Source organism: Neolamprologus brichardi, chromosome 20 (genome assembly GCF_056152115.1).
Source record: "Neolamprologus brichardi isolate AB-2024 chromosome 20, ASM5615211v1, whole genome shotgun sequence".
NCBI classification, from domain to species: Eukaryota; Metazoa; Chordata; class Actinopteri; order Cichliformes; family Cichlidae; genus Neolamprologus; species Neolamprologus brichardi.
Genome location: NC_142123.1, coordinates 4,390,047 through 4,417,840, shown reverse-complemented (window position 1 = coordinate 4,417,840; position 27,794 = coordinate 4,390,047). Strand labels below are relative to the sequence as shown.

General features: G+C 42.4%; 2 protein-coding genes across 3 annotated transcripts; both read right to left on the bottom strand.

Moving 5' to 3' along the window:
• Nucleotides 1–351: 351 nt before the first annotated feature.
• LOC148096887 (solute carrier family 2, facilitated glucose transporter member 5-like) lies at nucleotides 352–10,483 on the bottom strand. Its single transcript, XM_087833385.1, has 12 exons — nucleotides 10,363–10,483; nucleotides 10,172–10,270; nucleotides 9,926–10,086; nucleotides 9,722–9,846; nucleotides 9,479–9,631; nucleotides 9,251–9,376; nucleotides 8,978–9,165; nucleotides 8,743–8,853; nucleotides 8,539–8,640; nucleotides 3,416–3,491; nucleotides 3,071–3,198; nucleotides 352–1,241 (listed from the first exon to the last, which is right to left on the bottom strand). Exons 1-12 carry the CDS (start codon nucleotides 10,405–10,407, stop codon nucleotides 1,017–1,019), a joined length of 1,539 nt encoding a protein of 512 aa, XP_087689511.1. The 5' UTR covers nucleotides 10,408–10,483; the 3' UTR covers nucleotides 352–1,016.
• A 4,492-nt stretch (nucleotides 10,484–14,975) lies between these two features.
• On the bottom strand, nucleotides 14,976–26,516 carry LOC118453868 (solute carrier family 2, facilitated glucose transporter member 5-like). Of its 2 annotated transcripts, XM_087833453.1 has the most exons (14): nucleotides 26,423–26,516; nucleotides 25,997–26,088; nucleotides 23,130–23,254; nucleotides 22,928–23,026; nucleotides 22,682–22,842; nucleotides 22,478–22,602; nucleotides 22,235–22,387; nucleotides 22,007–22,132; nucleotides 21,213–21,400; nucleotides 20,972–21,082; nucleotides 20,768–20,869; nucleotides 17,525–17,600; nucleotides 17,180–17,307; nucleotides 14,976–15,349 (listed from the first exon to the last, which is right to left on the bottom strand). In XM_087833453.1, exons 3-14 carry the CDS (start codon nucleotides 23,172–23,174, stop codon nucleotides 15,125–15,127), a joined length of 1,539 nt encoding a protein of 512 aa, XP_087689579.1. In that variant the 5' UTR covers nucleotides 23,175–23,254; nucleotides 25,997–26,088; nucleotides 26,423–26,516; the 3' UTR covers nucleotides 14,976–15,124. The 2 variants fall into 2 exon arrangements, with proteins under 2 accessions (XP_087689579.1, XP_087689580.1); XM_087833454.1 differs by lacking the exons at nucleotides 25,997–26,088; nucleotides 26,423–26,516 and adding an exon at nucleotides 26,154–26,211.
• Nucleotides 26,517–27,794: the final 1,278 nt, after the last annotated feature.

Below are 27,794 nucleotides of genomic sequence, written 5' to 3'. Positions count from 1 at the left end.
ATTGCAAACTTGAAGAAAATCAAGTATGCCACAAAAACAAACAAACAAAAGAAAAAACCCACATTGCTCTACTTGGGGTCAGAATCCAAATGTGACCTCTAGCTGAGCCATAACTCACTGGTTTAGTTTAACGTGGTGTTTGTGTAACCCTCACAGGTCAGTCCAAGAACATATCCAACCTTGATGTCCGCTCAATGCTCCCTGAGAATCTGAAGCACTTCTTCAGGGCTCCCTCACCACTCCGCCCTGCTACGAGAGCATCCTCTGGACTGTGTTTGATAACATCCATTGATGACAGTCATTCGGGTGCTTGCTCATCTTACAAGCTGCCAAACATATCTACATGTAAGGGATGGCTGTATTCACTTTGCAGTGTTTGCTTCTTTCCTTTTTCTTTCCTTTAGGTGGATTTCACAATTCAAGGTCTACCAGACATCGTGGGTGGTTTTAAAATTTGATATTGATCTGCAGTTAAAGTAAGTTGGTGCTTCTCCAGCCTGATTCTTTTTTCTGTTGTCCTCAGAAACTGGCTCTTTGTTTCCTTTGATGCTCAATTTCCAGGAGAAAGATTCTGGCAGTTATGCTTTGGCCAGACCAAAACTGAGCATGTACGGAGGGGTGCAGCTGGAAAGTCAGCACAGATGTTCCTGATGCTTCTGTTTGTATGAGCTTCAACATGCTGCAACAAGCCAGAATATCATCTGTTGATGTTGGGGATTTGATTGAATTGTTGGTAAAGGGTTTATGGTATGTTTTACAAAGGACAAAATGCTTTTCAAGGCGCCTACAGTCCAATATTAAAAACACGTCACAGCTTGAGCTATGTACTGCATTCATATGACAGCAAACCTTAGCCTGCATGGAAATCTACCAACATCTGCAGGCACAAATACAAAGAAAAGGCACACAGAGGCATCTAAAATTAAAACACTGTCAAGTCTTCTACCACACACACACTCCCTCGCTCCACACCCGCAGTGAATACTTCCTCTTCTATCAATGTTCTTCTTCTTTCTTCAGAAAGGCGTGGCCTTCTGTGCCTCCTGTGCGCTCTTTTTGAGCTCTTTCAGCGGGAGATCGCCGTCACCCAGATTTAACTCCACTTTGTTCCTCTTTGCAAACATCTGGAAGACCTCCAGGAAGGTCTTCTTCTTTGTTTCGGGCACCACCAGCCAGATGTAGATCAGGGTGACCAGACAGATGACGGCAAAAATGATGAAGCTGTAGGGGCCCAGGCCTCGCTGGGGAGAGAAGGAGAGGAAATGTGATTTCTGGGTCCTCGACATGAAATGTAAATATGTCAGGAAGACAAACAGAGCAAACAAGGTGAGGTCAAAAGTGAAACACTGCTCTTTATCGATGTTTCTCAAGCATCTTCTTCCCTTGATTACACTTTCAGGTTTAAACATGTAAGAGGAAGTAAACATGAGATGAAGCTTATGTTTATATCTAAGATCACGTCATTCAGTCCAGTCTCCTCATTTAAGATTTTACAATATGTTTCAGGCGTTGTAAATGCAGCAAAAAATGTTTTGGCGCTCTGCATGTTTGCATTCCTCATGTATCTGCCTCCTCCTCATTCCCTATGTTGTGCCTCCTCTTGTCCTCCTCTCATTTTGTTTCCCTGTCTGTGTTTGTGTACGAGGAGTAGGTGAGCCACTCCCTTTCCAGTTTTTCCTACTTCACTCGACGACCGAAACCAACACTGTTCTCTTGTGCTTAGATCCACCAGCTTCCCACCTGCCTGCCTGTTTTAATCAGCTGCTTTGATCACCCCTGGCTCCAGTCTGCCCTGTTTACTGTGAGTCAAACAACAAGCTAGTTTTGCACACAGAAACCGTTCCTGACTAGTTCAGCAGCCAGCAACACTAAACCATCCACCTAAAATAAACTCCTTCTTTTCTTGACATGCACAATAAATGTTCTAAGTGTCACCTAAAGGTGGAGTGTGCATCAGGTAGGTGAGTGACAGGTCCAAACTGCATTCTCTAGCATGACAGCAATCAATAATAAACAGGAGGAACCAACTGATTTTTTAAAATGTTGTTCTCAGTTTGATACCTGAATCAAACTTGGTGCTGAACCATTAGGAAAATGTTGTAAAAGGAAAAAATATATCTGAAATCTACTTTTTCTGAGCACTTTATACAAAACGCTTAATTTACCCATTCCAATGAAGACTTTTTCTCTCTGCTGAAGTGCTTTCTATCTGACACTCACACTCCAATGGATGCATCAGAGGCTTGAGGTTAGTATCTTGCTAAAAGATAAACATCAGGCAGTAATTTTGAGTACAATTCAAATCCGTATAAGTCACTTTAGGGGTCACTACAGCAACTCATTGGTATCATGTCACCCTATCCCCAGCATCCTCCTGTGTCACACAACCCCTCTTCATTTCCTTCTTTACTAGATCTATGAATCTCCAAAATCCTTTGTCAACTATATCCATATAGGGTCTGCACATGTCCACAGCAGTTCAGTTCCTTAACTTTGGCGGCAAAACCTGAGCCGTTACTCTTATGTACTCATCTCTAATCCTGTCCCTCCATCCTGGTCATGCTGGTTTCTTCAGCTCTGCCACCTCCAGCTCAGCCTCCTGACTTTTTATTAGCACCACAGTCTCCAAACCATTCATCATAGCAGGTCTCGCCACCATCTTGTAATCTTTCCCTTTCGCTCTTGCTGCTATCTTGTTATAAATCATCCTTGACACTCATTTCTAGCCACTCCACCCTGACTGCAATCTACTGCAATCCTCTCCTCTCTTACGCACTGTTTGTTGCAGCATCTTCTTTACTTAATTCTTATATTTGTGTTGCAAGGATGAAATGCAAGCGAGTGCACTTAAATCTTGTCTAAACAGGTTAATCCCTGTTTAGAAAAGCAATCCTTTGTTTGCAAATCTATGCAAATTGCAAAGAAAATATCAAAGTAATCCAATTCTAAGTGGCATAAAAGATCACATCACAGTGAGGATGTGGAGGGGACTGCCTTGCTGGTTATGCTCGACAAAACATCTGGAACTAATTCCACTGAAGTCTGAGCCTGCAGAAGTTGAGTAACTAACCTCGAGGAAGGGGAAGACAAGGCCAACAATGAAGTTGGAGAGCCAGTGGACGGAGCCGGCCACCATGAACGCCGCAGGCCTGGCTGTTTGCCGGAACATCTCAGTGGCCACCACATAAGGAATGGGACCTGCAGAACAAAAATGCAATTAACCACAACCAAAACACCCGAGACAGACATCATCAGTCTTCACAGTCAGAGAGGATGCTCATGTCTCAAACAAACTGAGTGCTGATGTACAAACGTTGATTATATGCCTGATTACATCTAAACAACACTTCAGCTAATGGAGCGCCCTGCTGTAATCAGTATGTGTGTAAATACCAACAGGTCTACTCAGACTCACTCGGTCCTATGGCATGTCCGATGACGTAGATGATGACAGAGGCGATGCTGACATAGGGCATCCATGTCACAGTCTCCTGCAAACACAGACAAACAGCTCTCAGTAACTATTCCTTCTGATGTTTGTAAGCAGTAGCAACATTAACGGCTCCACATGGAGGCCTTGAGGATCAAAGGCAGATGATTAATGTGCCTACTCTCCATTATGTCTCTAAATTGTGCCTTTACTGCTGCTGAAAATGATGCCTGTCTGAAAACATTGGCTCCAGGTGAGGTTGCAGGTTTGAAGGAGGGCAGCACTGCGTTTGTGGTTCTCTCTAATAGTCAGTGTTTAGTGCCAGGTCTCATGGCTCCTGCAAACAAAGGGGCCAAAATATCACTTTACAGTCTCAGACCATGATGGGAATCCTAGACGTACAACATGATTACAGGCTGGTAATCTGTAGCACAGTGACACCGTTTGTTATTTTGGCTTTTTACTGGTTGCGTCTTGTTTAATTATTTTGCCAACCTGTCATCATGTCAGATTCTGTGTTCCTTAGCTGTCCTGCAGGAGTTCTCACTGTGGCTTTTCAGAAATGGCCAAAACATAGGGATAAAGGGCTATATATGTTACATCTTTAAATGGCTATCATTGTTGTCTTTGGCTCTGATCACTACCTGACTCGGCGCCACAGCCAATTATGGATATCCAATGAAACTGTCAACCTGGTAGCAGAACACAAATGAACAAAACTGGTTGACTTTGATTCAGTAATCAAAGTCTAATTATTTAATTATTTACTATATTATATTTAGTTACTATATTTATTATTATATTTATTAGCAGTGTTGGGGAGTAACGGAATACATGTACCGCCGTTACTATTTAAAATACAAAATATGAGTAACTGTATTCCGTTACAGTTACCGTTTAAAAAGGTGGTATTTAGAATACAGTTACTTTGTTGAAATAAATGGATTACACAGCGGTACTTTCCTGTTTCATATTGTGGCGGGTCAGGACTGTTTGGGTTTTGTTTGACAGCTACGTTCTGTTGTTCCAGGTGGCAGCGTTACGGTTGCCATGGTTACAGGGTGACGCTCTCTCTCTGCGTGTTTCCTGGGTGAGAGAGGCCTTTTTGTTGTTGTTGTGCTAAGCTAATAGGCAGAATGCTACTGGTATAGCCCTAAAGAATGTAGCATCATAAGCAGTGTAGTCCGTGCTGCAGGGAGAATGGACTGCCATACACGTTATGTGTCTGTGAGCGAGGGAGGGAGAAAAAGGAAAAGTACGAGCTGTCATCGAGCAAAAACGGGAGCTGGAAGCATGTAAATATAATAATAACCACTGCAGCCAAGAAGAGAGCCTGACGAGCCCAGCTGTAAGTAAGCTATTAAGACTGGACTGTACACCGTGTTCGTGTTTTCCTCTGAAACAATAAGTTCCGTTGGAGCAGCCTTTCAACGCCTCTCTCTGTCTCTCGCTAGCAAAGTTGACCCAGACAACAAAGTAAAGCTAGTTTTCGGCTACGAGCCGACACAGAACCCACCGTATTAGCCAGAGGTCCCTTTACTACGGTTCGGAGCCGCGGACCTTCAGTAACAGTAATAAATCACAGCAATAGTACATTCATGTAGTTGTAAACAGCATGATAATATATTAAGTAATCCAAAGTATTCAGAATACGTTACTCTCATTGAGTAACGTAACGGAATATGTTACAGAATACATTTTCGGGCATGTATTCTGTATTCTGTAATGGAATACATTTTAAAAGTAACCTTCCCAACACTGTTTATTAGTTACTGCCTACTCAATCTACAAGTGCGCAGGATGATGAAGAGGGACGCATTCTGGGAAAGTGGTTGGAGACTTTGAAGAAGCATTGTCAAGGCATGAAAACTGCACACTCTACTACATGTTGCGTGGCCTAAGTGACAAGTTGAATTCCACCAACGACAACACCAAGAAAGCAGATGGTATCTTTGTGCGCTCAGCAACCTTCATTGTTGGAAAGAACATGGCCTCTACAACCATGACAAGGCCCAACTACAGTGCCTCCCGAAATCGACCCCCACCATTTCCCAATGTCGGACACCGAACCAACAATCGAAGAAGTCAAGCAAAACACCCAGGCTAGTCCACGTCGCTGCAAAGGCAATCAAAGCTGGAGGGGATATCCTCATTTCTCAACTGCATGGACTAATTCGACTGATCTGGAGAACAGAGGAGAAGGTAAAGGCCACAGACGTGAGTGCAAGAACTACCGTGAAATTAGCCTCTTTTCCATCACTGGTAAGATCACAATGAAAATCATCCAGTTGCGCCTGCAAAAACATTGTGAGCAGTAAAGCAAAGAAGAGCAAGCCTGTTTTCGACCTGGGAGGGATTGCTGCAATCAGATTTTCATTCTTCGCCAACTGATCAACTAAAGAGTTCAATGTAGACAGAGGACAGGGATTGTGTTCATCGACTGCAAATCGAAGATGATCTTAAACAACAATATCTATCCATCGAGCAAGCAAAGGTCAAGGCCATAGATCGCAAGGCCTTGAAATACATCGTTGACCAAGCCGGAACCCCTACGGCACCCACAGCCTTGTATTGGCTTCATAGACCTCCTTTGCCAACTGCTAGGTAGGGACAAAAGAAAAAGAAAAAACGAATCATTGTTGTCTGACCTCCAATCCACCTGCATCCAGTTTCCTGCCATTTATCATGTGCCAGATGTTTGGTTCAGCTTTCTTTTTTGTTTTTTTAAATCACCAGAAGCCCTTCCTGTCACAGTCCCAAAGGGATTTGGGTCTCCTCACGGCACTGAACTGCGATGATTTGCCTATTACTCAACCATCTCTAAACCACTACACTATGGAGACAAAGCTGTTTTTAATCTCTCATTTTCAGCAAACACATTCAGCAAAATTGGGCAAATGAATAGCAGTTTCATGATCAGGTGAAGTCTTTACTCTTGTTCAAATTAAATGTGCTTAATTTATAATTTACCTTTTAATTTATATCCCTTTAATTTACTCCAAGAGGATTAGTGTAAAAGAGCCCCTAATCCTTTTAAAAATTCCATGTCATTGTCATGCATCATGCGTCAACGTCTACAATCCGGAGACACCTTCATGAATGGAAATACAGACGGTTTATAACAAGGTGCAAACCACTGGTTACACTCAAGAACATGAAGGCCAGATTAGACTAAACTCTAAAAGGCCAGCACAGATCTGGGAAAATTTTTTAGGGATAAATGAAACCCAGGTGAACTTGTACCTGGCATAGGCATGAATGACTTTAACCAGACCACTGGCATTTGTTGCTGACATGGCTGCTGATAGAAGTAACAGGGTAAACTATAAAGTGTACAGTGCTATGCTCTGTGCTCAGATCCGAAGTGATCAGACAACACTTCACAGTAAAAATGGATAAAGACCCAAAGCAAACCACAAAAGGGACCCAATAGCTTCACAAAGAAGGAGAAGAAATGGGATATTCTTTGATGGCCTGATCTCAACTTTGCAGTTACAGTAGATGCAGAACGATGTATAAAACGTAGCTCTTGAACAGATATTGGATACGTTTTTGTTAAACCACTTAAGTAAAAGCTGAATTTTTTTATTTCATTTATATGTCATTTACAAATGTGTAAGAGGAAAAATACAAAAACCTGTTTGCAGAGGCCTTTTCAACAATGCAGGTTCAAACTGGGACGCTAGACCAACACTGAGGTGATGTTTTTGTGATGCTTTTGTTGTGAAGTATATTTTGGGTAATGCAGCGCTAACATCCACACCCTTCCCAGCCAATAATTAGAGGACGTTAAAGGAAAGAGCCATTTGGCATTCTTTCCCCGTCCAAGGCTAAGAGCGTTAGGCGGCTAAGCACTGCAGAGCGGTTTTATTTCTTCAGGAAAGCTGCTCATTTTAGTATTGCCCTTTAAAAAGTGGATCGTGCCACACTGTTGTAGGCTTGTAGTTGTTTTATGGACTGGCTCCTTGTTTTATGGTCTTTTTTACTCTGAATTGTTTGTATTTTGATCATGCTTTTATAAAGAATTGTATCTTAGAGTGTTCTTGTTTTGTTTATATCTCTTTTACTGACTTGTTTGAGCTTTTATGTTTTGTTGTTTTTTTGCCTTAATGGCGGTACGGCTGCTTGTTGTGGGGCTAGGCACGTGAGGTGGACTCCCCCCTGATACATGAGAGTGTACACGCTGGGAAATAGGTAGATTGGACCATTTAGATTGCAGTGAGAGTGACAGTGAGGTTTGCAGTGAAACTACACGGGTGAGTAATTGATGGCACCCTTGGTCACTCCTCTCTGTAGGTTGCTTCCTCAAGTTGCCGGTCTCCACTATTTTGTTCAGTTATTATACCAAACTGCTATTTTACTAGAGTAGCACCGTAGCGGTGAACCTTGTCTTTTTAATCAGTGTTTGTTAATAAAGTGTTTTAATTAACGGTCTTGCATTGTCAGCCCTGCTACCTTAAGAAGTTCTCTTATTTTACAGGTCTATGCTTTTACTAGTTTTTCCTAATAAATTTTGATTGTAAAATTGTTCTGCCTCACCTCTGCTTGCTAATAACGAGCTTCTGTAACTAGTATGGCATTTGCATTGGCTATAGAAATCTCTCCTGGGGTGTAACTCCCTCCCCAGGTGGCGTTGTCAAGACCCTTTAGTCACCTTTACTGGTTATCCTCCTTTGCGCCACCACATTCTGATAAAAGTCCATCCATTTTGACTTAAATGGATGAAAGATGAGTGGAGGGGAAAAGCCATAATCATGGTCTCAACAGCAGCAGTGCCTCTATTTTTTATTGCAGTTAAAACCATGAGTAACACCTTCATAATGTGCTCTTCATTGATTAATTATTCAATAGAGCTGTAACCCAATGGGGACAAAGTGCAGGTGAGAGCACAAAATTAAAATGAAACAGATAAAGATGAAGTATTTAAAGGCCTGTCTATAGCTGCAATTAAATCTCATGCGGCGTTACTCTCTGATCCTGAGATCATAAACAGGGTCTTACAAATCTCCTCTAAATCTTTCCAGGTTGGGGAACTAATAACTGAACCACTAGAGGGCAGCAGAGTGACAGGTTGCAGGCATAAGTAGCGCTGACAGGTCTGTAGATACCTGCAAGTTGAGTGCGACAGTGAGCAGCACACAGGCTCCGCAGCAGATCCCAAAACCACAGAGGAGGAGCAGGCGGCGACCTGAGGCTTCCACGATGAACACCTGGGATGACAAAACCCCCGTTCACAGTGGTTATCTCCATCTCACATGATCAAACAGCAGACAGACAAACAGCTCCTCCCCTCAGCTTTGCCTGGTACCTACAGCATTTACACTCATAAAGACATTCACTGCTCCCGTTCCCACTGTGACATACTGGATGTCACTCTCCCTGACTCCTGCAGAGCCGTATATGCTGTCGGCATAGTAGTAGATCTGAGAGAAAAGAGAGAAATTATGGTTATAACACGACAGCCTGTGAATAAGCAAGAACATAGATGTTGTCATGCATCCTGAGTAATGGTGAGAGGGACGAGGACAACTGGATGGGTCGTCTCACCGCATTGACACCCGACAGCTGCTGGCCCATCATCATGACGACTATGGAAATCAGCTGCCAGCGAAGAGAGCGCTGGGACAGCAGGGAGAACACACTCAGGTGACCTTCGGCCTTCTCGGACTGGTCCTCCTGACGCATCTCCAACAGCTCGCTGTCCACGTCGTCCCACCCACGCAGGCGCTGCAGTGCTAAGAGTGGAAATGCATACAGTACCATAAATGCTCAGTTTATCTTCGATGTGTAGTGTAGTTGTGCAACATTGCACTTTCTTACCTTTCATTGCTTTCTTCTCGTCTCCATTCTGGATGAGCATGTACCTGGGGCTCTCAGGGAAGAAGGGTAGCAGCAGGAGCTGAATCGCGGCGGGAATACCAGTAAGACCAAGCATGAGGGTCCAGCCTGGACACACACAGGCAACACAGACACGCTTTTAAACCTATTCTTAAGACCATGTCTCAGCATCTGATGAATAAATGATCAAACATGTACAAACTTGAGTACCTGTGCTGTTTCCCAGTATGTTTCTAATGCCCAGCACTTGGGCGCAGAGGATGCCAAAAGTGATGAAAAGTTCTGGAACAATGCCGAGAGCTCCCCTCAGGTTTTTGGGAGCGATCTCACCCAGATACATGGGCACCACAGTGGAAGAGAGACCTGCAGATGGGAAAGCATGCACGGGTGAAGCTAAACCGCCTGATCACGCCTGATCCTTAACCTGGGCTGTTGTTAAATTCGGGAGCTGACCTGCACAGATGCCTACTATAAACCTGGCCACAATGATGATCTCGTAGGACTTGGCGATCTCACTGACTCCCATCATTATAGCAGGGACGATGGAGAAGATGTTGTTGAAGAGGAGGGTGCCCTTCCTGTAGCAGGGATGAAGCATTAGTTGCAAGAAACATGCAGAGCGTACTAAACTACACGTGGAATAAAGCAGATTCTCACCTCCCAAATTTGTTGACCAGAGGGGCCACCATCAGAGAGCCGAAGAAGCCTCCGAGAGGGAACATGGACACGGAGAGAGACCACAGCAGAGTCAGGACGTTCTCCTCCATCGGGCTGTGGTAACGCTCCATGTAGGTTGTATTATAAAACTGCTGCATGAACTGAAAAGAGCAGGAGAGCACTGATAGGAACAAATTATCTTCCCAGCGAGTTCCATTCAAGCTTTACTTTCTTTAATCAGCTTACCTGCGATGGAGAGTTGACCACAGAGACATTATAGCCGTACTGGAAGGACGAACCAAAGGCAGCTATGAGCGTTGCCAGCACCAGGACTACAGTTAGCCTCTGTTTTTTGTTGGGGAGAGGGGGACAACATCAGAGCGCTATTTGAAAAGCCAGAAAAGAAAATTGTGACCATGGTTGTGATCACACCTCACCCCTTTCCTCTCCACAGGCTTTCCCCATTCCTCGGTGTCCGCCATGACCGTGTTTGGGCTCGCTGTCACTTTCAGCAGTAATAACAGCACACTTTATTATTACTGCCCACTGGATCCTGCCTGCCCTTTGGACACCAGATTAGAGAGCGTGGCATTGGTTTGTGGTTATCGCACTCATGTTGCTGACTCTGTTCTCAGGTTAATTTTTTTTTATGTAATACACCTGAAAGATTAAAAGCGGATTTGAATGTTGATATCTAAATCTTACATTGCACTGTACCCTTCACTAAACAAGATCAATGGATGCAGCTGTCATTAAAGGAAAGAATGATAAGGATAATGCATCTTTATTGCTTTATTGATCCATGTGCAGGCTGCACTGCATCAGATGGATTTATTAAAATATAAATAATTATATAACATAAATATAAATTAAAAAATAATTCTTATTAATAGTTTTAGAAGAGTTTTAGACTGAGTATTACTGAAACAAACCTTTGTTTCCACGCAGCCACTTTTAAGCAAATAATGAAACCACAAAGTTTGATTTTATACATATATAATTGTAAAGCTCAGCAAATGTTCACTACACAGTTGTGCTCATTTAAATTTGTGGTTTTACAGAAAAATATTTTTATTATAAATAGAATTATTTATATGAGGGAATTAAGGGAAATATTTATATTCACATTAACCATTGGAAACTGTGCTGATTTGTCCAAACTAGAAGCTTGTCTATATTAATTAGGCACTGGTTATCTGATAATTCCCTTCTTCTTAATGCAGATATGATGGTCATTGGAGCATATAAATTACATTACTTGTCCCAAAACTTTGCGCATTGATTAATGTAACACTCTCCTTTCTGAGCTACCGAAGAAAAGTTTTAGAGGTTTACAGATGGTACAAAAGGCAGCTGCTCAAATTTTAACCAAAACTGAGAAATATGAGCACATTACTCCAATACTGAAATCTCTTCACTGGTTACCTTGTCAAGTTTGAGCAGATTTAAAGGTCCTAAGGCTTTCAACGGTTTGGCGCCCTCATCTCTCTTTGACCTTTTACGGACGACACCTATCAACACCATTACTGAGACTAACCACCTGATCCTGTCACGGCGAATAGAGTGAACCGTGTGGGGAAAGATAAATGAGGATCCACACGCAGGCACTCGCTGAAGGTGTGAAGGTGGTTTATTGTAGAACAAAGGTGGGAATGGCAACATGGAACAAAACTGATCTATACTGAGACAAACTAAACTATTGACCGGTAGACATGCTCGCAGGGAGGACACACGGCTGAAGCACGGTGATACACAGACGGACCAGCGACTACTACGACAGAAGACACGACTTAAATACATTCAGAGAAACACAGGGAGATTACACACAGGTGGGGGACACAGCTGGAAGTAATTGCAGAGGTCTGCAGCCTTAAAGTACGCAGCCTTAACGATCCTCAAGGGCCGCGTACTTAAAGACCGCTAAGGCCGGAAGTGCGAGGCTTGTGAAATGGGACGGTCTAGCCTCCGTTGCGCTGCCCAGGTTGCCTAGCAACCATGATACTGACAGCTGGAAACGTTTCATACAGCTTTGTTTGATAGAAATGAGGGAGAAAATCTTTTGTTCATTTGTTTGTTTGTTTCTACATGAGCTTTGATCATTCTCTGTAAGATTAAGCTCAGCTATTGAACGGCGTATATTTTAAAGTAAAGGCTTTAAAACCAAGTTAGTACAAACGTCACTAATGTCACATAACTTTGCTGACATGTGACCAACAGTAATGTTTTAATGTTCTTCGTTATTAAACATTTGCACATAAATAAGTGACATGATATTCAGTACTTACTTAAAGTTTACTCTTCGGGTGCCCCTCATCCGCCGTTTTTTTCGGCAAAATTATCCACACCCACCACCGCGCTATGCATTCTGGGATATGTTGGGCCAAGAAGTCTACACCGCCACTTCCTTAAAATTCAGGGAAATGAAGGAGGCATTTGAGGGCCGCATTTCGAGCAGCCTTCGAATTGGGACAGCCTTCGTCGCGTCGCGGTGACGTAATCGGCCTTAAAATGCGGCCTTTAAGGCTGCAGACCCAGAATTGGGATACAGCCACAGACTTTCACAATAAAACAGGAAACAAGAGACCATCACACAAAGACACAGACTCAACACTGAGAGGCAGACAGAATATAAACCATGGAACTCAAACTATACATGAGACAACAAATCCTTAAACACGAATAAACAGAAACATAGACTTCTAATAAAAATCAACAAAGCACACGGGTATCAGAAAACAATCCAAAATGCAAAAATAAACCAAAACACCAGAAACTCAGATCCATGCCATGGCAACAGTGATCAGTGAGATGCTTGACTACAAGTTCCCTCCAAGGAGAAGAACACTAGAGGCCAAGATCAAGGTAACATGGAAGGGAGTTAGCCAACTATCGGAGCTGCAGAAAGGTGAGACGAAGAAGTAGCACAGCAAGCTGTCCATCTGAGGTCCATCTGAGGCCTTGGAAACTGCCAAGCAAAGACTCACAGCCTTGGCCAGCCACTTGAAGAGGTGTACCAGAAATAAAAGGCAGGAGAATAAACCAGCTGTTCTCCACAGAACCTTCCAAGGTGTACTCTCAGTGGCAGGGGAATAATATGAGAACAGCCAACCAAGGCTGGAACAGAGCAATACTGGAAGAGCATGTTGGAGAAGGACGCAACAGATAAAAGTGGCTAGTGGATCTAAGAGCAGACCACAGCAACCTGGCTCAAGAAGCTGACTCCACTCCATGAGTGTCTTGCATTACAAATGAGCCAGCTGCTAGTCAGTGAGAGACAGCCAGAATGGCTAACCGAAGGCAGAAGTTTAAAGGGATGATGGGTTTCATCAGAGTGAATTCTTTTAACAAGGAGACCAGAATGACCTGCATCTATTAATCAGCCCTCTTTTTTGAAACCATTTCTAATCTGCACACAAACAAATTTCTTGCTTCCTGTTGAACCGTTTTAAGACTTTCTTTCATTTCATCAAACAGCTGAAACAATCGAAAGATAGTAAATGCATTTCTATCTCCCGATAGTCTTCAGCTACACGGCAGCACAGTGAATGAGTGCTTGTTTCCACCGGGCTGCTCTGGATCTCAGACGGCCTGTAACCTTCAGCTATGAGACGCTTCCTTTCCTTTCCTTTGAGAGGTCATCACCGCAGCAACACCACAGCTGGCATCCACTGTGGTAGCAGCAAATAATTAAGATGCATCCAAGTGAGAGTTTACATAAAACTGGGACTTTATTTTCACTTCTACAGCACTTTACTCATAAGTTAATATCTGACATCTATCAAAGAAGGAACATTAAACAGTCAGAATGACTGAAAAGTATAACATATCTGTAAAAACACAACTAAAAACGGTCAGATGTGTGAAACCATTACAAGTGACTTATTGAATGTCTGTTTAAAAAAAACAATCAACTTTTTTTTGGTTTCTAGCTGTTTAGAAAACAGGTCAATAAATCTGAAGTTTTGGTTGTATCAGTGCATTTTAAGTATGTTAAATACAATTTTATGATAAAGCTTAAAGCAACACAGATCCTAAAAAACTGTAATAATGCTCTAAAGCCTGCATTTATGGGGTCAAGTCACAATGATCTCTTTTCACTGAAACTTTAAGCATCAATGTTAACACAGCTTTGTTTTGGGGGTTTTTCCAGGATGGCCATTTTGAGAACACCTACAGTGATTTTATTGCAAACTTGAAGAAAATCAAGTATGCCACAAAAACAAACAAACAAAAGAAAAAACCCACATTGCTCTACTTGGGGTCAGAATCCAAATGTGACCTCTAGCTGAGCCATAACTCACTGGTTTAGTTTAACGTGGTGTTTGTGTAACCCTCACAGGTCAGTCCAAGAACATATCCAACCTTGATGTCCGCTCAATGCTCCCTGAGAATCTGAAGCACTTCTTCAGGGCTCCCTCACCACTCCGCCCTGCTACGAGAGCATCCTCTGGACTGTGTTTGATAACATCCATTGATGACAGTCATTCGGGTGCTTGCTCATCTTACAAGCTGCCAAACATATCTACATGTAAGGGATGGCTGTATTCACTTTGCAGTGTTTGCTTCTTTCCTTTTTCTTTCCTTTAGGTGGATTTCACAATTCAAGGTCTACCAGACATCGTGGGTGGTTTTAAAATTTGATATTGATCTGCAGTTAAAGTAAGTTGGTGCTTCTCCAGCCTGATTCTTTTTTCTGTTGTCCTCAGAAACTGGCTCTTTGTTTCCTTTGATGCTCAATTTCCAGGAGAAAGATTCTGGCAGTTATGCTTTGGCCAGACCAAAACTGAGCATGTACGGAGGGGTGCAGCTGGAAAGTCAGCACAGATGTTCCTGATGCTTCTGTTTGTATGAGCTTCAACATGCTGCAACAAGCCAGAATATCATCTGTTGATGTTGGGGATTTGATTGAATTGTTGGTAAAGGGTTTATGGTATGTTTTACAAAGGACAAAATGCTTTTCAAGGCGCCTACAGTCCAATATTAAAAACACGTCACAGCTTGAGCTATGTACTGCATTCATATGACAGCAAACCTGAGCCTGCATGGAAATCTACCAACATCTGCAGGCACAAATACAAAGAAAAGGCACACAGAGGCATCTAAAATTAAAACACTGTCAAGTCTTCTACCACACACACACTCCCTCGCTCCACACCCGCAGTGAATACTTCCTCTTCTATCAATGTTCTTCTTCTTTCTTCAGAAAGGCGTGGCCTTCTGTGCCTCCTGTGCGCTCTTTTTGAGCTCTTTCAGCGGGAGATCGCCGTCACCCAGATTTAACTCCACTTTGTTCCTCTTTGCAAACATCTGGAAGACCTCCAGGAAGGTCTTCTTCTTTGTTTCGGGCACCACCAGCCAGATGTAGATCAGGGTGACCAGACAGATGACGGCAAAAATGATGAAGCTGTAGGGGCCCAGGCCTCGCTGGGGAGAGAAGGAGAGGAAATGTGATTTCTGGGTCCTCGATATGAAATGTAAATATGTCAGGAAGACAAACAGAGCAAACAAGGCGAGGTCAAAAGTGAAACACTGCTCTTTATCGATGTTTCTCAAGCATCTTCTTCCCTTGATTACACTTTCAGGTTTAAACATGTAAGAGGAAGTAAACATGAGATGAAGCTTATGTTTATATCTAAGCTCACGTCATTCAGTCCAGTCTCCTCATTTAAGATTTTACAATATGTTTCAGGTGTTGTAAATGCAGTAAAAAATGTTTTGGGCGCTCTGCATGTTTGCATTCCTCATGTATCTGCCTCCTCCTCATTCCCTATGTTGTGCCTCCTCTTGTCCTCCTCTCATTTTGTTTCCCTGTCTGTGTTTGTGTACGAGGAGTAGGTGAGCCACTCCCTTTCCAGTTTTTCCTACTTCACTCGACGACCGAAACCAACACTGTTCTCTTGTGCTTAGATCCACCAGCTTCCCACCTGCCTGCCTGTTTTAATCAGCTGCTTTGATCACCCCTGGCTCCAATCTGCCCTGTTTACTGTGAGTCAAACAACAAGCCAGCTTTGCACACAGAAACCGTTCCTGACTAGTTCAGCAGCCAGCAACACTAAACCATCCACCTAAAATAAACTCCTTTTTTTCTTGACATGCACAATAAATATTCTAAGTGTCACCTAAAGGTGGAGTGTGCATCAGGTAGGTGAGTGACAGGTCCAAACTGCATTCTCTAGCATGACAGCAATCAATAATAAACAGGAGGAACCAACTGATTTTTTAAAATGTTGTTCTCAGTTTGATACCTGAATCAAACTTGGTGCTGAACCATTAGGAAAATGTTGTAAAAGGAAAAAATATATCTGAAATCTACTTTTTCTGAGCACTTTATACAAAACGCTTAATTTACCCATTCCAATGAAGACTTTTTCTCTCTGCTGAAGTGCTTTCTATCTGACACTCACACTCCAATGGATGCATCAGAGGCTTGAGGTTAGTATCTTGCTAAAAGATAAACATCAGGCAGTAATTTTGAGTACAATTCAAATCCGTATAAGTCACTTTAGGGGTCACTACAGCAACTCATTGGTATCATGTCACCCTATCCCCAGCATCCTCCTGTGTCACACAACCTCTCTTCATTTCCTTCTTTACTAGATCTATGAATCTCCAAAATCCTTTGTCAACTATATCCATATAGGGTCTGCACATGTCCACAGCAGTTCAGTTCCTTAACTTTGGCGGCAAAACCTGAGCCGTTACTCTTATGTACTCATCTCTAATCCTGTCCCTCCATCCTGGTCATGCTGGTTTCTTCAGCTCTGCCACCTCCAGCTCAGCCTCCTGACTTTTTATTAGCACCACAGTCTCCAAACCATTCATCATAGCAGGTCTCGCCACCATCTTGTAATCTTTCCCTTTCGCTCTTGCTGCTATCTTGTTATAAATCATCCTTGACACTCATTTCTAGCCACTCCACCCTGACTGCAATCTACTGCAATCCTCTCCTCTCTTACGCACTGTTTGTTGCAGCATCTTCTTTACTTAATTCTTATATTTGTGTTGCAAGGATGAAATGCAAGCGAGTGCACTTAAATCTTGTCTAAACAGGTTAATCCCTGTTTAGAAAAGCAATCCTTTGTTTGCAAATCTATGCAAATTGCAAAGAAAATATCAAAGTAATCCAATTCTAAGTGGCATAAAAGATCACATCACAGTGAGGATGTGGAGGGGACTGCCTTGCTGGTTATGCTCGACAAAACATCTGGAACTAATTCCACTGAAGTCTGAGCCTGCAGAAGTTGAGTAACTAACCTCGAGGAAGGGGAAGACAAGGCCAACAATGAAGTTGGAGAGCCAGTGGACGGAGCCGGCCACCATGAACGCCGCAGGCCTGGCTGTTTGCCGGAACATCTCAGTGGCCACCACATAAGGAATGGGACCTGCAGAACAAAAATGCAATTAACCACAACCAAAACACCCGAGACAGACATCATCAGTCTTCACAGTCAGAGAGGATGCTCATGTCTCAAACAAACTGAGTGCTGATGTACAAACGTTGATTATATGCCTGATTACATCTAAACAACACTTCAGCTAATGGAGCGCCCTGCTGTAATCAGTATGTGTGTAAATACCAACAGGTCTACTCAGACTCACTCGGTCCTATGGCATGTCCGATGACGTAGATGATGACAGAGGCGATGCTGACATAGGGCATCCATGTCACAGTCTCCTGCAAACACAGACAAACAGCTCTCAGTAACTATTCCTTCTGATGTTTGTAAGCAGTAGCAACATTAACGGCTCCACATGGAGGCCTTGAGGATCAAAGGCAGATGATTAATGTGCCTACTCTCCATTGTGTCTCTAAATTGTGCCTTTCCTGCTGCTGAAAATGACGCCTGTCTGAAAACATTGGCTCCAGGTGAGGTTGCAGGTTTGAAGGAGGGCAGCACTGCATTGGTGGTTCTCTCTAATAGTCAGTGTTTATGTGCAGGTTTCATGACTCCTGAAAACAAAGGGGCCAAAATATCACTTTACCGTCTCAGACCATGATGGGAATCCTAGACGTACAACATGATTACAGGCTGGTAATCTGTAGCACAGTGACACCGTTTGTCATTTTGGCTTTTTACTGGTTGCGTCTTGTTTAATTATTTTGCCAACCTGTCATCATGTCAGATTCTGCTGTTCCTTAGCTGTCCTGCAGGAGTTCTCACTGTGGCTTTTCAGAAATGGCCAAAACATAGGGATAAAGTGCAGGTGAAATAAAATCAAACATAAAGAGATGTGGGTCTCCACACCCACCTGAATCCAATTTCCTGTTATTTATCATGTGCCAGATGTTTGGTTTAGCTTTTTTTTAAAAAAAACAACAACAACAAAAAACAAAACAAAACAAAACACCAGAAGCCCTTCTTGACACAATCCCAAAGGGATTTGGGTCTCCTCCCTATACTGAACTGGGATCTTTTGCCTGTTAGTCAGATGTATAAACCACTACACTATGGAGACAGAGATGTTTTTATATATAATCTCTCATTTTTAGGAAACACAAAAGTACTTAGGCAGCTGACAAACAGTTACATAGTTAAGTGTGGCCTGTACCCTTTTACAAATTAAACTGATAACATATAAGCTTAATTTACTGTCAACAGCCACTAATCCTTTCAAAAAAAATCCATATCATCGTTGTGCATATCAGTTTCAACATCTACAATCTGGAGACACCTTCATGAATGGAAATAGAGGATTTATAATATCGCCCTGGTGATAACCCTGGCAGGTTTTAGATGTCACCCCTGAATCAAATGATTAGTTCATTACCAGTCCTCTGGAGGGCTTCAAGACATGTTGAGGAGGTAATTTAGCCAGCTGTGTTGGATCACCTAAAACCTGTAGGACACTGGCCCTTGAGGCCTGGAGTTCCCGTCTCCTGTTTCATAACAAGGTGCGAACTACTGGTTACACTCAAGAACAGGAAGGCCAGATTAGACTAAACTGTAAAAGGCCTGCACAGATCTGGAAAAAAAATCTTGGGATAAATGAAAGCAAGATGAACCAGAATGATGGAAGAAAAAAAATATGGAGAAGCAGAGAAACAGTTCTGGATCTGAAGCATACTGCACCATCTGTCAAACATGGTGGAGGCAATGCTATGGCATGGGCATGAATGACTTGAACCAAACCACTGGTAGGGCTGTTCGATATAACGATATATCGGATGACGATATAAAAACGTCTATCGTTTCACTTTACGCTATTGTTTGTTTCGTGGTGTCGCAAAATAAACTGTTTACGGCAATATTTTTTCATCGTTTTGATGGTCACTGTAGTGGCTATATTAATAAAGTTCTCTCTTTCTCTTATATTTAATATAACCACACTACAGACGGACAAGCAGCTGTTTTTATGTGTTGTGGTTAGCAACAATGACAATAACAGCATCGCATGTCCGCTTGTTTATGTTCCACATAAACCTTTCACAATAAAGCCCAAGATCCTGTTGAGACTTTTCAAAATAAACTGAATCACGTGAAAAATGCAGAGTATTTACGGATGATAAGTAAAAAAGAGCCGCCAGGTGCTAAAAAAATAAACCTTAGACTCAAACGTTAGAACAGGCTTTCCCCCGCAGCACGCCGTGTAATAAATACTCACAAAGAAAACAGCGGCTGTTACAACTTATGTCTAAAAATGTATCGATTCATGCATCGGTTAAAACACTCGACTCCAGCTACACGACGCGCAGCTGGAAACACTTCCCGCAAGTCGAGCTTCCCGAGATTCACAGAATTTACAGAAAATGTTAAATTTTTGTGATTTATATCGTTATCAGATGATAGGATTCTTATATCGGGATATGAGATTCTGGTCATATCGCACAGCCCTATCCACTGGCGTTTGTTGCTGACGTGGCTGCTGATAGAAGTAACAGGACAAACTATAAAGTGTACAGGGCTATACTCTGTGCTCAGATTTGAAGTGCTCAGACAATGTTTCACAGTAGTTTGATGGCCAGATCTCAACCCAAGCACAGCAGCTTTGCAGTTTTAGTATATGTACAACTATGTATAAAACATATGTAACTTCTGAACAGCGATTGGACAAGTTTTTGTAAAACCACTTGAGTAAAATCGGAAAATTTGTATTTCATTCATATGTCATTTACAAACATGTAAAGAGAGTAGAGGCCTTTGCAACAGTGCAGGTTCAAACTGGGACCCAAGTTCTGGACTCTAAGTAAGCCAAAAGTCTGTCCACTCTGAGTTAAATGCATGAAAGATGAGTGGGGGGGGAAAAGCCATAATCAGTGGTGGTCTCAACAACAGTAGAGTGCCTCTATTTTAATGCAGTGGGGTTAAAACTATGGAGTGGACTAATGCCTTCATAATGTTAAATTTTATTCAGTGCTCTTAATTAATTAATTATTCAACAGAGCTGTAACCCAGTGGGGACAAAGTGTAGGTGAGAGCAGAAAATTAAAATCACACAGATTAAGATGAACATTTTAAAGGCCTGTTGCTGTAGCCTTGTAGGAATGAGGATTTTAGTGGCTGCTGTTGGAAAAAAAAGGTGTCCTGGTTATCCAAAAATATGCTGAACAATGTCAGATGACTTAAATTTAGTAACATGGAAGCATAACATGTGAAATGCTGTTAAAATTACAAGCAGCTCACATTTACAAACTCACCTCTAACTATAATTAGCACATTTTTAGACTATAGCTGCAATTAAATCAATCTCACGAGGCGTTACTCTCTGATCCTGAGATCATAAACAGGGTCTTACAAATCTCCTCTAAATCTTTCCAGGTTGGGAAACTAATAACTGAACCACTAGAGGGCAGCAGAGTGACAGGTTGCAGGCATAAGTAGCGCTGACAGGTCTGTACGATACCTGCAAGTTGAGTGCGACAGTGAGCAGCACACAGGCTCCGCAGCAGATCCCAAAACCACAGAGGAGGAGCAGGCGGCGACCTGAGGCTTCCACGATGAACACCTGGGATGACAAAACCCCCGTTCACAGTGGTTATCTCCATCTCACATGATCAAACAGCAGACAGACAAACAGCTCCTCCCCTCAGCTTTGCTGGGTACCTACAGCAGTTACGGTCATAAAGACATTCACTGCTCCCGTTCCCACTGTGACATACTGGATGTCACTCTCCCTGACTCCTGCAGAGCCGTATATGCTGTCGGCATAGTAGTAGATCTGAGAGAAAAGAGAGAAATGCATTATGGTTATAACACGACAGCCTGTGAATAAGCAAGAACATGGATGTTGTCGTGCATCCTGAAACTGAGTAATGGTGAGAGGGACGAGGACAACGGGCGCGTCTCACCGCATTGACACCCGACAGCTGCTGGCCCATGTTCATGACGACTATGGAGATCAGCTGCCAGCGAAGAGAGCGCTGGGACAGCAGGGAGAACACACTCAGGTGACCTTCGGCCTTCTCGGACTGGTCCTCCTGACGCATCTCCAACAGCTCGCTGTCCACGTCGTCCCACCCACGCAGGCGCTGCAGTGCTAAGAGTGGAAATGCATACAGTACCATAAATGCTCAGGTTATCTTCGATGTGTAGTGTAGTTATGTACGAAATGTGAATGATGGTGGTGATGATGTGGTCCGCATGGCACCGCCGACCATGGCTCACCACAGAGATTTTTCATCAACCTTGCTCAACAAAGATACCGGTGAACTGGTGATACTTGTTGGAGATGTGGGGGAGATGGAGCTAACCATTTCCATATCTTTTGGGATTGCAAAGTTATTCGCCAGTACTGGTCTCTAATCCATGAACATCTACAAAATGTTTTTTCGTTTGTTTTCCCTTCAACCTTTGAGATTTTTGTGTAACACACCAGTGGATAAATTGAATTCTAACAATAGAAGACTTTTGTATATGCTACTGGCTGCGAGTAAAAAGCCCCTTAAGAGGAGATTGCTTAAGCCTGAACCACCAACGATGGACGATTGGATACATTCTGTACAAGAGACATACGATGGAAAAACTGTCATTTTCTCTTAAACTTCAGAGGGATACCTTCTACAGAATATGGTCTAAATTGACAGAATATGTTAAGCCTGTTAGGTGTGATTTTTTTTATGTTGATGACATTGCACTTTCTTACCTTTCGTTGCTTTCTTCTCGTCTCCATTCTGGATGAGCATGTACCTGGGGCTCTCAGGGAAGAAGGGGAGCAGCAGGAGCTGAATCGCGGCGGGAATACCAGTAAGGCCAAGCATGAGGGTCCAGCCTGGACACACACAGGCAACACAGACACGCTTTTAAACCTATTCTTAAGACCATGTCTCAGCATCTGATGAATAAATGATCAAACATGTAAAAACTTAACTACCTGTGCTGTTTCCCAGTATGTTTCTAATGCCCAGCACTTGGGCGCAAAGGATCCCAACAGTGATGAAGAGTTGCGGAACAATGCCGAGAGCTCCCCTCAGGTTTTTGGGAGCGATCTCACCCAGATACATGGGCACCACATTGGAAGAGAGACCTGCAGATGGGAAAGCATGCACGGGTGAAGCTAAACCGCCTGATCACGCCTGATCCTTAACCTGGACTGCTGTTAAATTCGGGAGCTGACCTGCACAGATGCCTACTATAAACCTGGCCACAATGATGATCTCGTAGGACTTGGCGATCTCACTGACTCCCATCATTATAGCAGGGACGATGGAGAAGATGTTGTTGAAGAGGAGGGTGCCCTTCCTGTAGCAGGGATGAAGCATTAGTTGCAAGAAACCTGCAGAGCATGCTAAACTACACGTGGAATAAAGCAGATTCTCACCTCCCAAATTTGTTGACCAGAGGGGCCACCATCAGAGAGCCGAAGAAGCCTCCGAGAGGGAACATGGACACGGAGAGAGACCACAGCAGAGTCAGGACGTTCTCCTCCATCGGGCTGTGGTAACGCTCCATGTAGGTTGTATTATAAAACTGCTGCATGAACTGAAAAGAGCAGGAGAGCACTGATAGGAACAAATTATCTTCCCAGCGAGTTCCATTCAAGCTTTTCTTTCTTTAATCAGCTTACCTGCGATGGAGAGTTGACCACAGAGACATTATAGCCGTACTGGAAGGACGAACCAAAGGCAGCTATGAGCGTTGCCAGCACCAGGACTACAGTTAGCCTCTGTTTTTTGTTGGGGAGAGGGGGACAACATCAGAGCGCTATTTGAAAAGTCAGAAAAGAAAATTGTGACCAAGGTTGTGATCACACGTGGACTGTAACTCACCCCTTTCCTCTCCACAGGCTTTCCCCATTCCTCTGTGTCCGCCATGGCCGTGTTTGGGCTCGCTGTGCCTTTCAGCAGTAATAACAGCACACTTTATTATTACTGCCCACTGGATCCTGCCTGCCCTTTGGACACCAGATTAGAGAGCGTGGCATTGGTTTATGGTTATCGCACTCATGTTGCTGACTGTGCTCTCAGGTTAATTTTTTTAAATGTAATACACCTGAAAGATTAAAAGCTTACTTGAATGTTGATATCTAAATCTTATATTGCACTGTATCCTCGACTAAACAAGATCAGTGGATGCAGCTGTCATTAAAGAAAAAAAATGATAAGGATAATGCATCTTTATTGCTGATCCACGCGCAGGCTGCACTGCATCAGATGGATTTATTAAAATATTACAACAGCAACAACTTCAGCATTTACTATCAAACAGTTTGAAAGGTTTATCTGCTTGCACCTCCCATCGACGACACTAAAAAACTGTTTGTTTGTTCGCCCTTGCACAAACACCACAGCTGTAAACATTTCTTTTTCCAAATGTTTGCTTTGTCAGAAATTTGTCATGCACACCATCATCTCTTATCTCTAAAGTCGAGCCTGCTTGTCGATACAACGTCCCTGAGACTATTTGTTCCTGGAGCTGGATGTTACTTGCTTCAAAGCACAAACAAACAAACCAAAGAAAAAAAAAGCTAATGATTACATTTCAGAAATACTTCTGCTCAGAGTAAAATATTACTGAGGCAGTCTTGGAAGAATAAACTGAGTTTTACTGAAATAAAATGAATGAAACCAGAGTTTGTTTTTATACATGAAGGTAATAAAAAGACCAGTAAATGTTTACTACACAGTTGTGCTATTTTAGAGAAAACTCTTTTTATTTTAAATAGAATTATTTACATAAAGCAACAGGTTTCATCAACAGGTTCATTTTAGATTTTAAAACATGCAAATGATGCCTTTTACTCCTTTGGATACAAAGAGGTTTGGCTTGGATGGCAGTCAAAGAGTTTGAAACTTTAACAAATCAGGCATAAGATGTGATAAAAAGAAATCCAGCTACTCAGAGGAGCAAAAATTATGGAGACTGTTACCAACCTCCCTCAATTTGTATCAAGATGCTGACATTTTCTACATTGTTCACATTATCAGTGTAAAACTACAGCAAAAAGCTGTGGTCTTGAAGTGAAAGGTTAAGGCCTTGAAGTAAGGTTGGAGCAGGGTTATGGTGGACTTATTTAGTGGGCATCTCCTTTGATAGCATAAATTTTAACATTATGGGGGTTTACATATAGAACATGTTACATGTCACTTCTTTTGCTCATATCACGGTGAAAGAAGCTAGTGGAGCTATTGTTGCTGCGGTAAAGTGCAGGTTCACTTCCAGTTTAACACCTTACTCCCATGTTTAAAAAAAGATTTACAGTCAGTTCAGGGGGTTAACATGCACATATCAGCACAGAAACATGCACACAACACTGCCGTAATAAAATGCTATCATGATAATGACAGTGTTGTGGAGATATGTGAAGGTGTTACTGTCAGGGTTGCAACAACAACAAAAAAATCTCTGTCTTTGGTTTGCTGACAATTCCAGGAGGTTTTCTAAGAGGGGATGATGAAGGGAGACCAACAACCAGTTTTCTTAGACGTGGCCTGGAAATCACTGAGCTCCATTACAGGTTTTGTGCAATACCTTGTGCTTTATTTATATATAGTATTATATAAATCTATATAATACTATATATTTAGTATTTACTGCTGTTTACACTTAGCTAGATTAACGTGATGGTGTTGTGTTTAGTATGTTGCTCTGTTTTCTTTGCTTGTTTTCTCTTCTTTTTCTCTCAACAGGTGATCCAGGAGATTTTTTTTCTGTTTCTCTTTTTAAGTGCCCTTTCTCACTGTCCCTCTTCCCTTCTGTTTTTCTTTTCCTTCATCTTTCTTTCTCCCTTTCTTATCCCTCAGTCATGTCTGTCCCGTCTGTAACAACTGAAAATAAAATAAATAATAACAACAAAGGTCAATCAAATGGACCAATACGGCAAGGCCGTGATGATCCATTTGGCAAAATAAATCCATTGGGTATCCTTGTTGGTCTCCAGACAACAATTCTGATGGCTAAAGAACCAAATGGGACAGGCACAAAATAAAAATAAAATAAAAATAAAATAAACAAGAAAAATTCTTAGGCTTATCTTACAGCACATACCGAAGATGCTACCTAAAGTGCTTAGTAACACCTGTAACATACACAACCCCCCTCTGTGTATAACATACAGAGCCCAGGTCAAATATAAACCTCTTTGTGGCCATTTTAACTAACCACTTCAAAAAATTACAATAACCATCAAAAATGCCCCCCAAAAATGTAAATAACACAAATTATTGAGTAAAACGATGCAGACTGAAGCCTCTTTTTTTTAAAAAGAGTTGTTCTAAATGGCAGCACTTTTATAACTATTATTCACCAAAAGACCAAAGAAAATAATAAATAAATCAATAAAAGACAGTCATAACCATATTTTGGTCTGATATTCTCTTGCCTGATTTTCAGACATTTCAAATTTACAGTGAACTGGAAATGAACAAACACAACAGGGGCACAACATGTGGACAAACACCAAGTACCTTAACTGAGATTTAGCTTCCCTAGCGTGCTATAAAGCAGAACCGCGCAAACTCATAGATAATTACACAATTGTTATACAGTTCAGACAACTTTACAAGCAGTTACAAATACAGCTAATAATTCAACCTTACATGTTATACATTTAAAACATTTACCAATATAAGTAACCAATCCTGGGATGTCCTATTAATAAATAACACTTTTTCACGTCAGTGTGGCTCAAACCTACCTGCTGACGTGAGATCAGTCCAAAAACATTGTGACAGAGCTGATGGACTTTAAAACGGTTATTTTCTTACTCTGATGGCTTCTTTGTTTTCCCTGTGCAAAGAGATCAACAAAAGCAACACAATCACAAAAACAGAGAAATAAATAAATAGCATTACTGTCAAAGTATCATCAGAGCATTCTGCATCCTCCTCGTGTTTGTGTTCAAAAAGCTGCTTTTGGTTTTGTAGATACAGCTCCTTCTTTCCTAAACATGCGGCTGCCCCGGTAGAAAAATGGCAGCCGCTTTTTAAAATTAAGCTAATTAAAAATATGCAACAAAACAGTAATTGTGTTTGATTCTTCTGAGGAGTAAAGTGCAAAAAATAAAATAAAATAAAAGTCTGAGCAAACATCGTTTTTAAGTAAATAATTGCAAAGTACTTACTGGACTTCAGCCACCAGTCACACACTTGTAGAAATACCCCCACACGACAAACTTCCAAATGACTGCGTGTACGTGAGCATGTAGGCAACGGACCAAACCATTGTGAGGCAAATGGGTTGGGGGGTGGTTGGGGTATAAGGTGTGGGGTGGGGAAACTTGTCATATATTAAAATGACTTGTTTGGCTTCTTTAAACAAATAAATAAATCATTAGCAGCCTTGGTTTTCGTGCATATTAATATCAGTACACCGTTCAGCTGTATTACTGCATAGTTATTGATTGATTGATTGATTGATAATGAGGAGACAGTTTTCTGGTTTTCACAGGAGAAGGAGTAGGTTAGGACCATCGTGTCGCCATGTAATTTCTATCCATGGTTGCACCGCACTGATAGGACCAAAATTTTCCAGAGGTAAGAGGGGTGTGCACGGTGGTGACACTCCTCGCCGCCCCCCACCACCTCTCTTTTAGCCACGCCCCTGGTGCTTGAAATCAATTGGGGAGAGAGCACAGATGCAAACCAGGAGTCAACAGCCCCTCGTAGGCCTGCTGACCCAGGAAACAACAGCTGCTGCTCCCCTCCTGCAGTATTTTATTTGTCTTTTTTTGTTTTTCTCCATCCCCCTCTGCGCATTTTCTTGCAGGTGGCCTACATTATCCAACCTCCACCCCCAGCGGTATTTGAAGCAAGCAACACTTGCATGTGTAGCAGGTCTACCTTTTTTGCTTCGGGCCTTTAACGCTGCAGTGCTGTTTCTCTCTAATCCCAAAGACAAACATGATAAAACCCAGTCTAAAAGTTGCTGAGACGAAACAGGTTGCAGACTGTGCAGAAGAGACTGTTTCATATTAAACATGGACGTTAGAAATGTGGCATGTTTAATGAGAGACCTTTGAATGTCATCTTCTTGGTAGATTTTTGTTCCCCTTATGTTTTATGAAATGGGAGCTCCACGCAGAAAATTAGCATTGCTAGTAGTCCCAGCAGTAAACAGTTGGTGGCGCTAATGCGACGAGTAATGCCAGAACAAAGTGCACGCTCACTGGGAACTCAGCAGCCGCCTTTTTGCTCACACACTAAACTGCCACTGCTAATTTATTGCCTGTGGTGGACAACGTGCTTGAGAATGGGCTCCCGGGACCAATAACACTGCCTGTGTTACCCCCCCTCCAAGTTAAGTTTACTGGTGAATGGTCACCCCTGGTATTATAGCACAGGCTCTCTTAATGAATTTAAGCAGGCAGAAAACCAGCAGAGCAAAAAGCAGAAAAGTCTTTCTTAAGCGGCCCCCTCCTGACTCAAATCGCTTCAATGTCAGCCAAATCCCTGAACTGACACAACACGTTACTTCCCACAGGAAATACAGTAAGT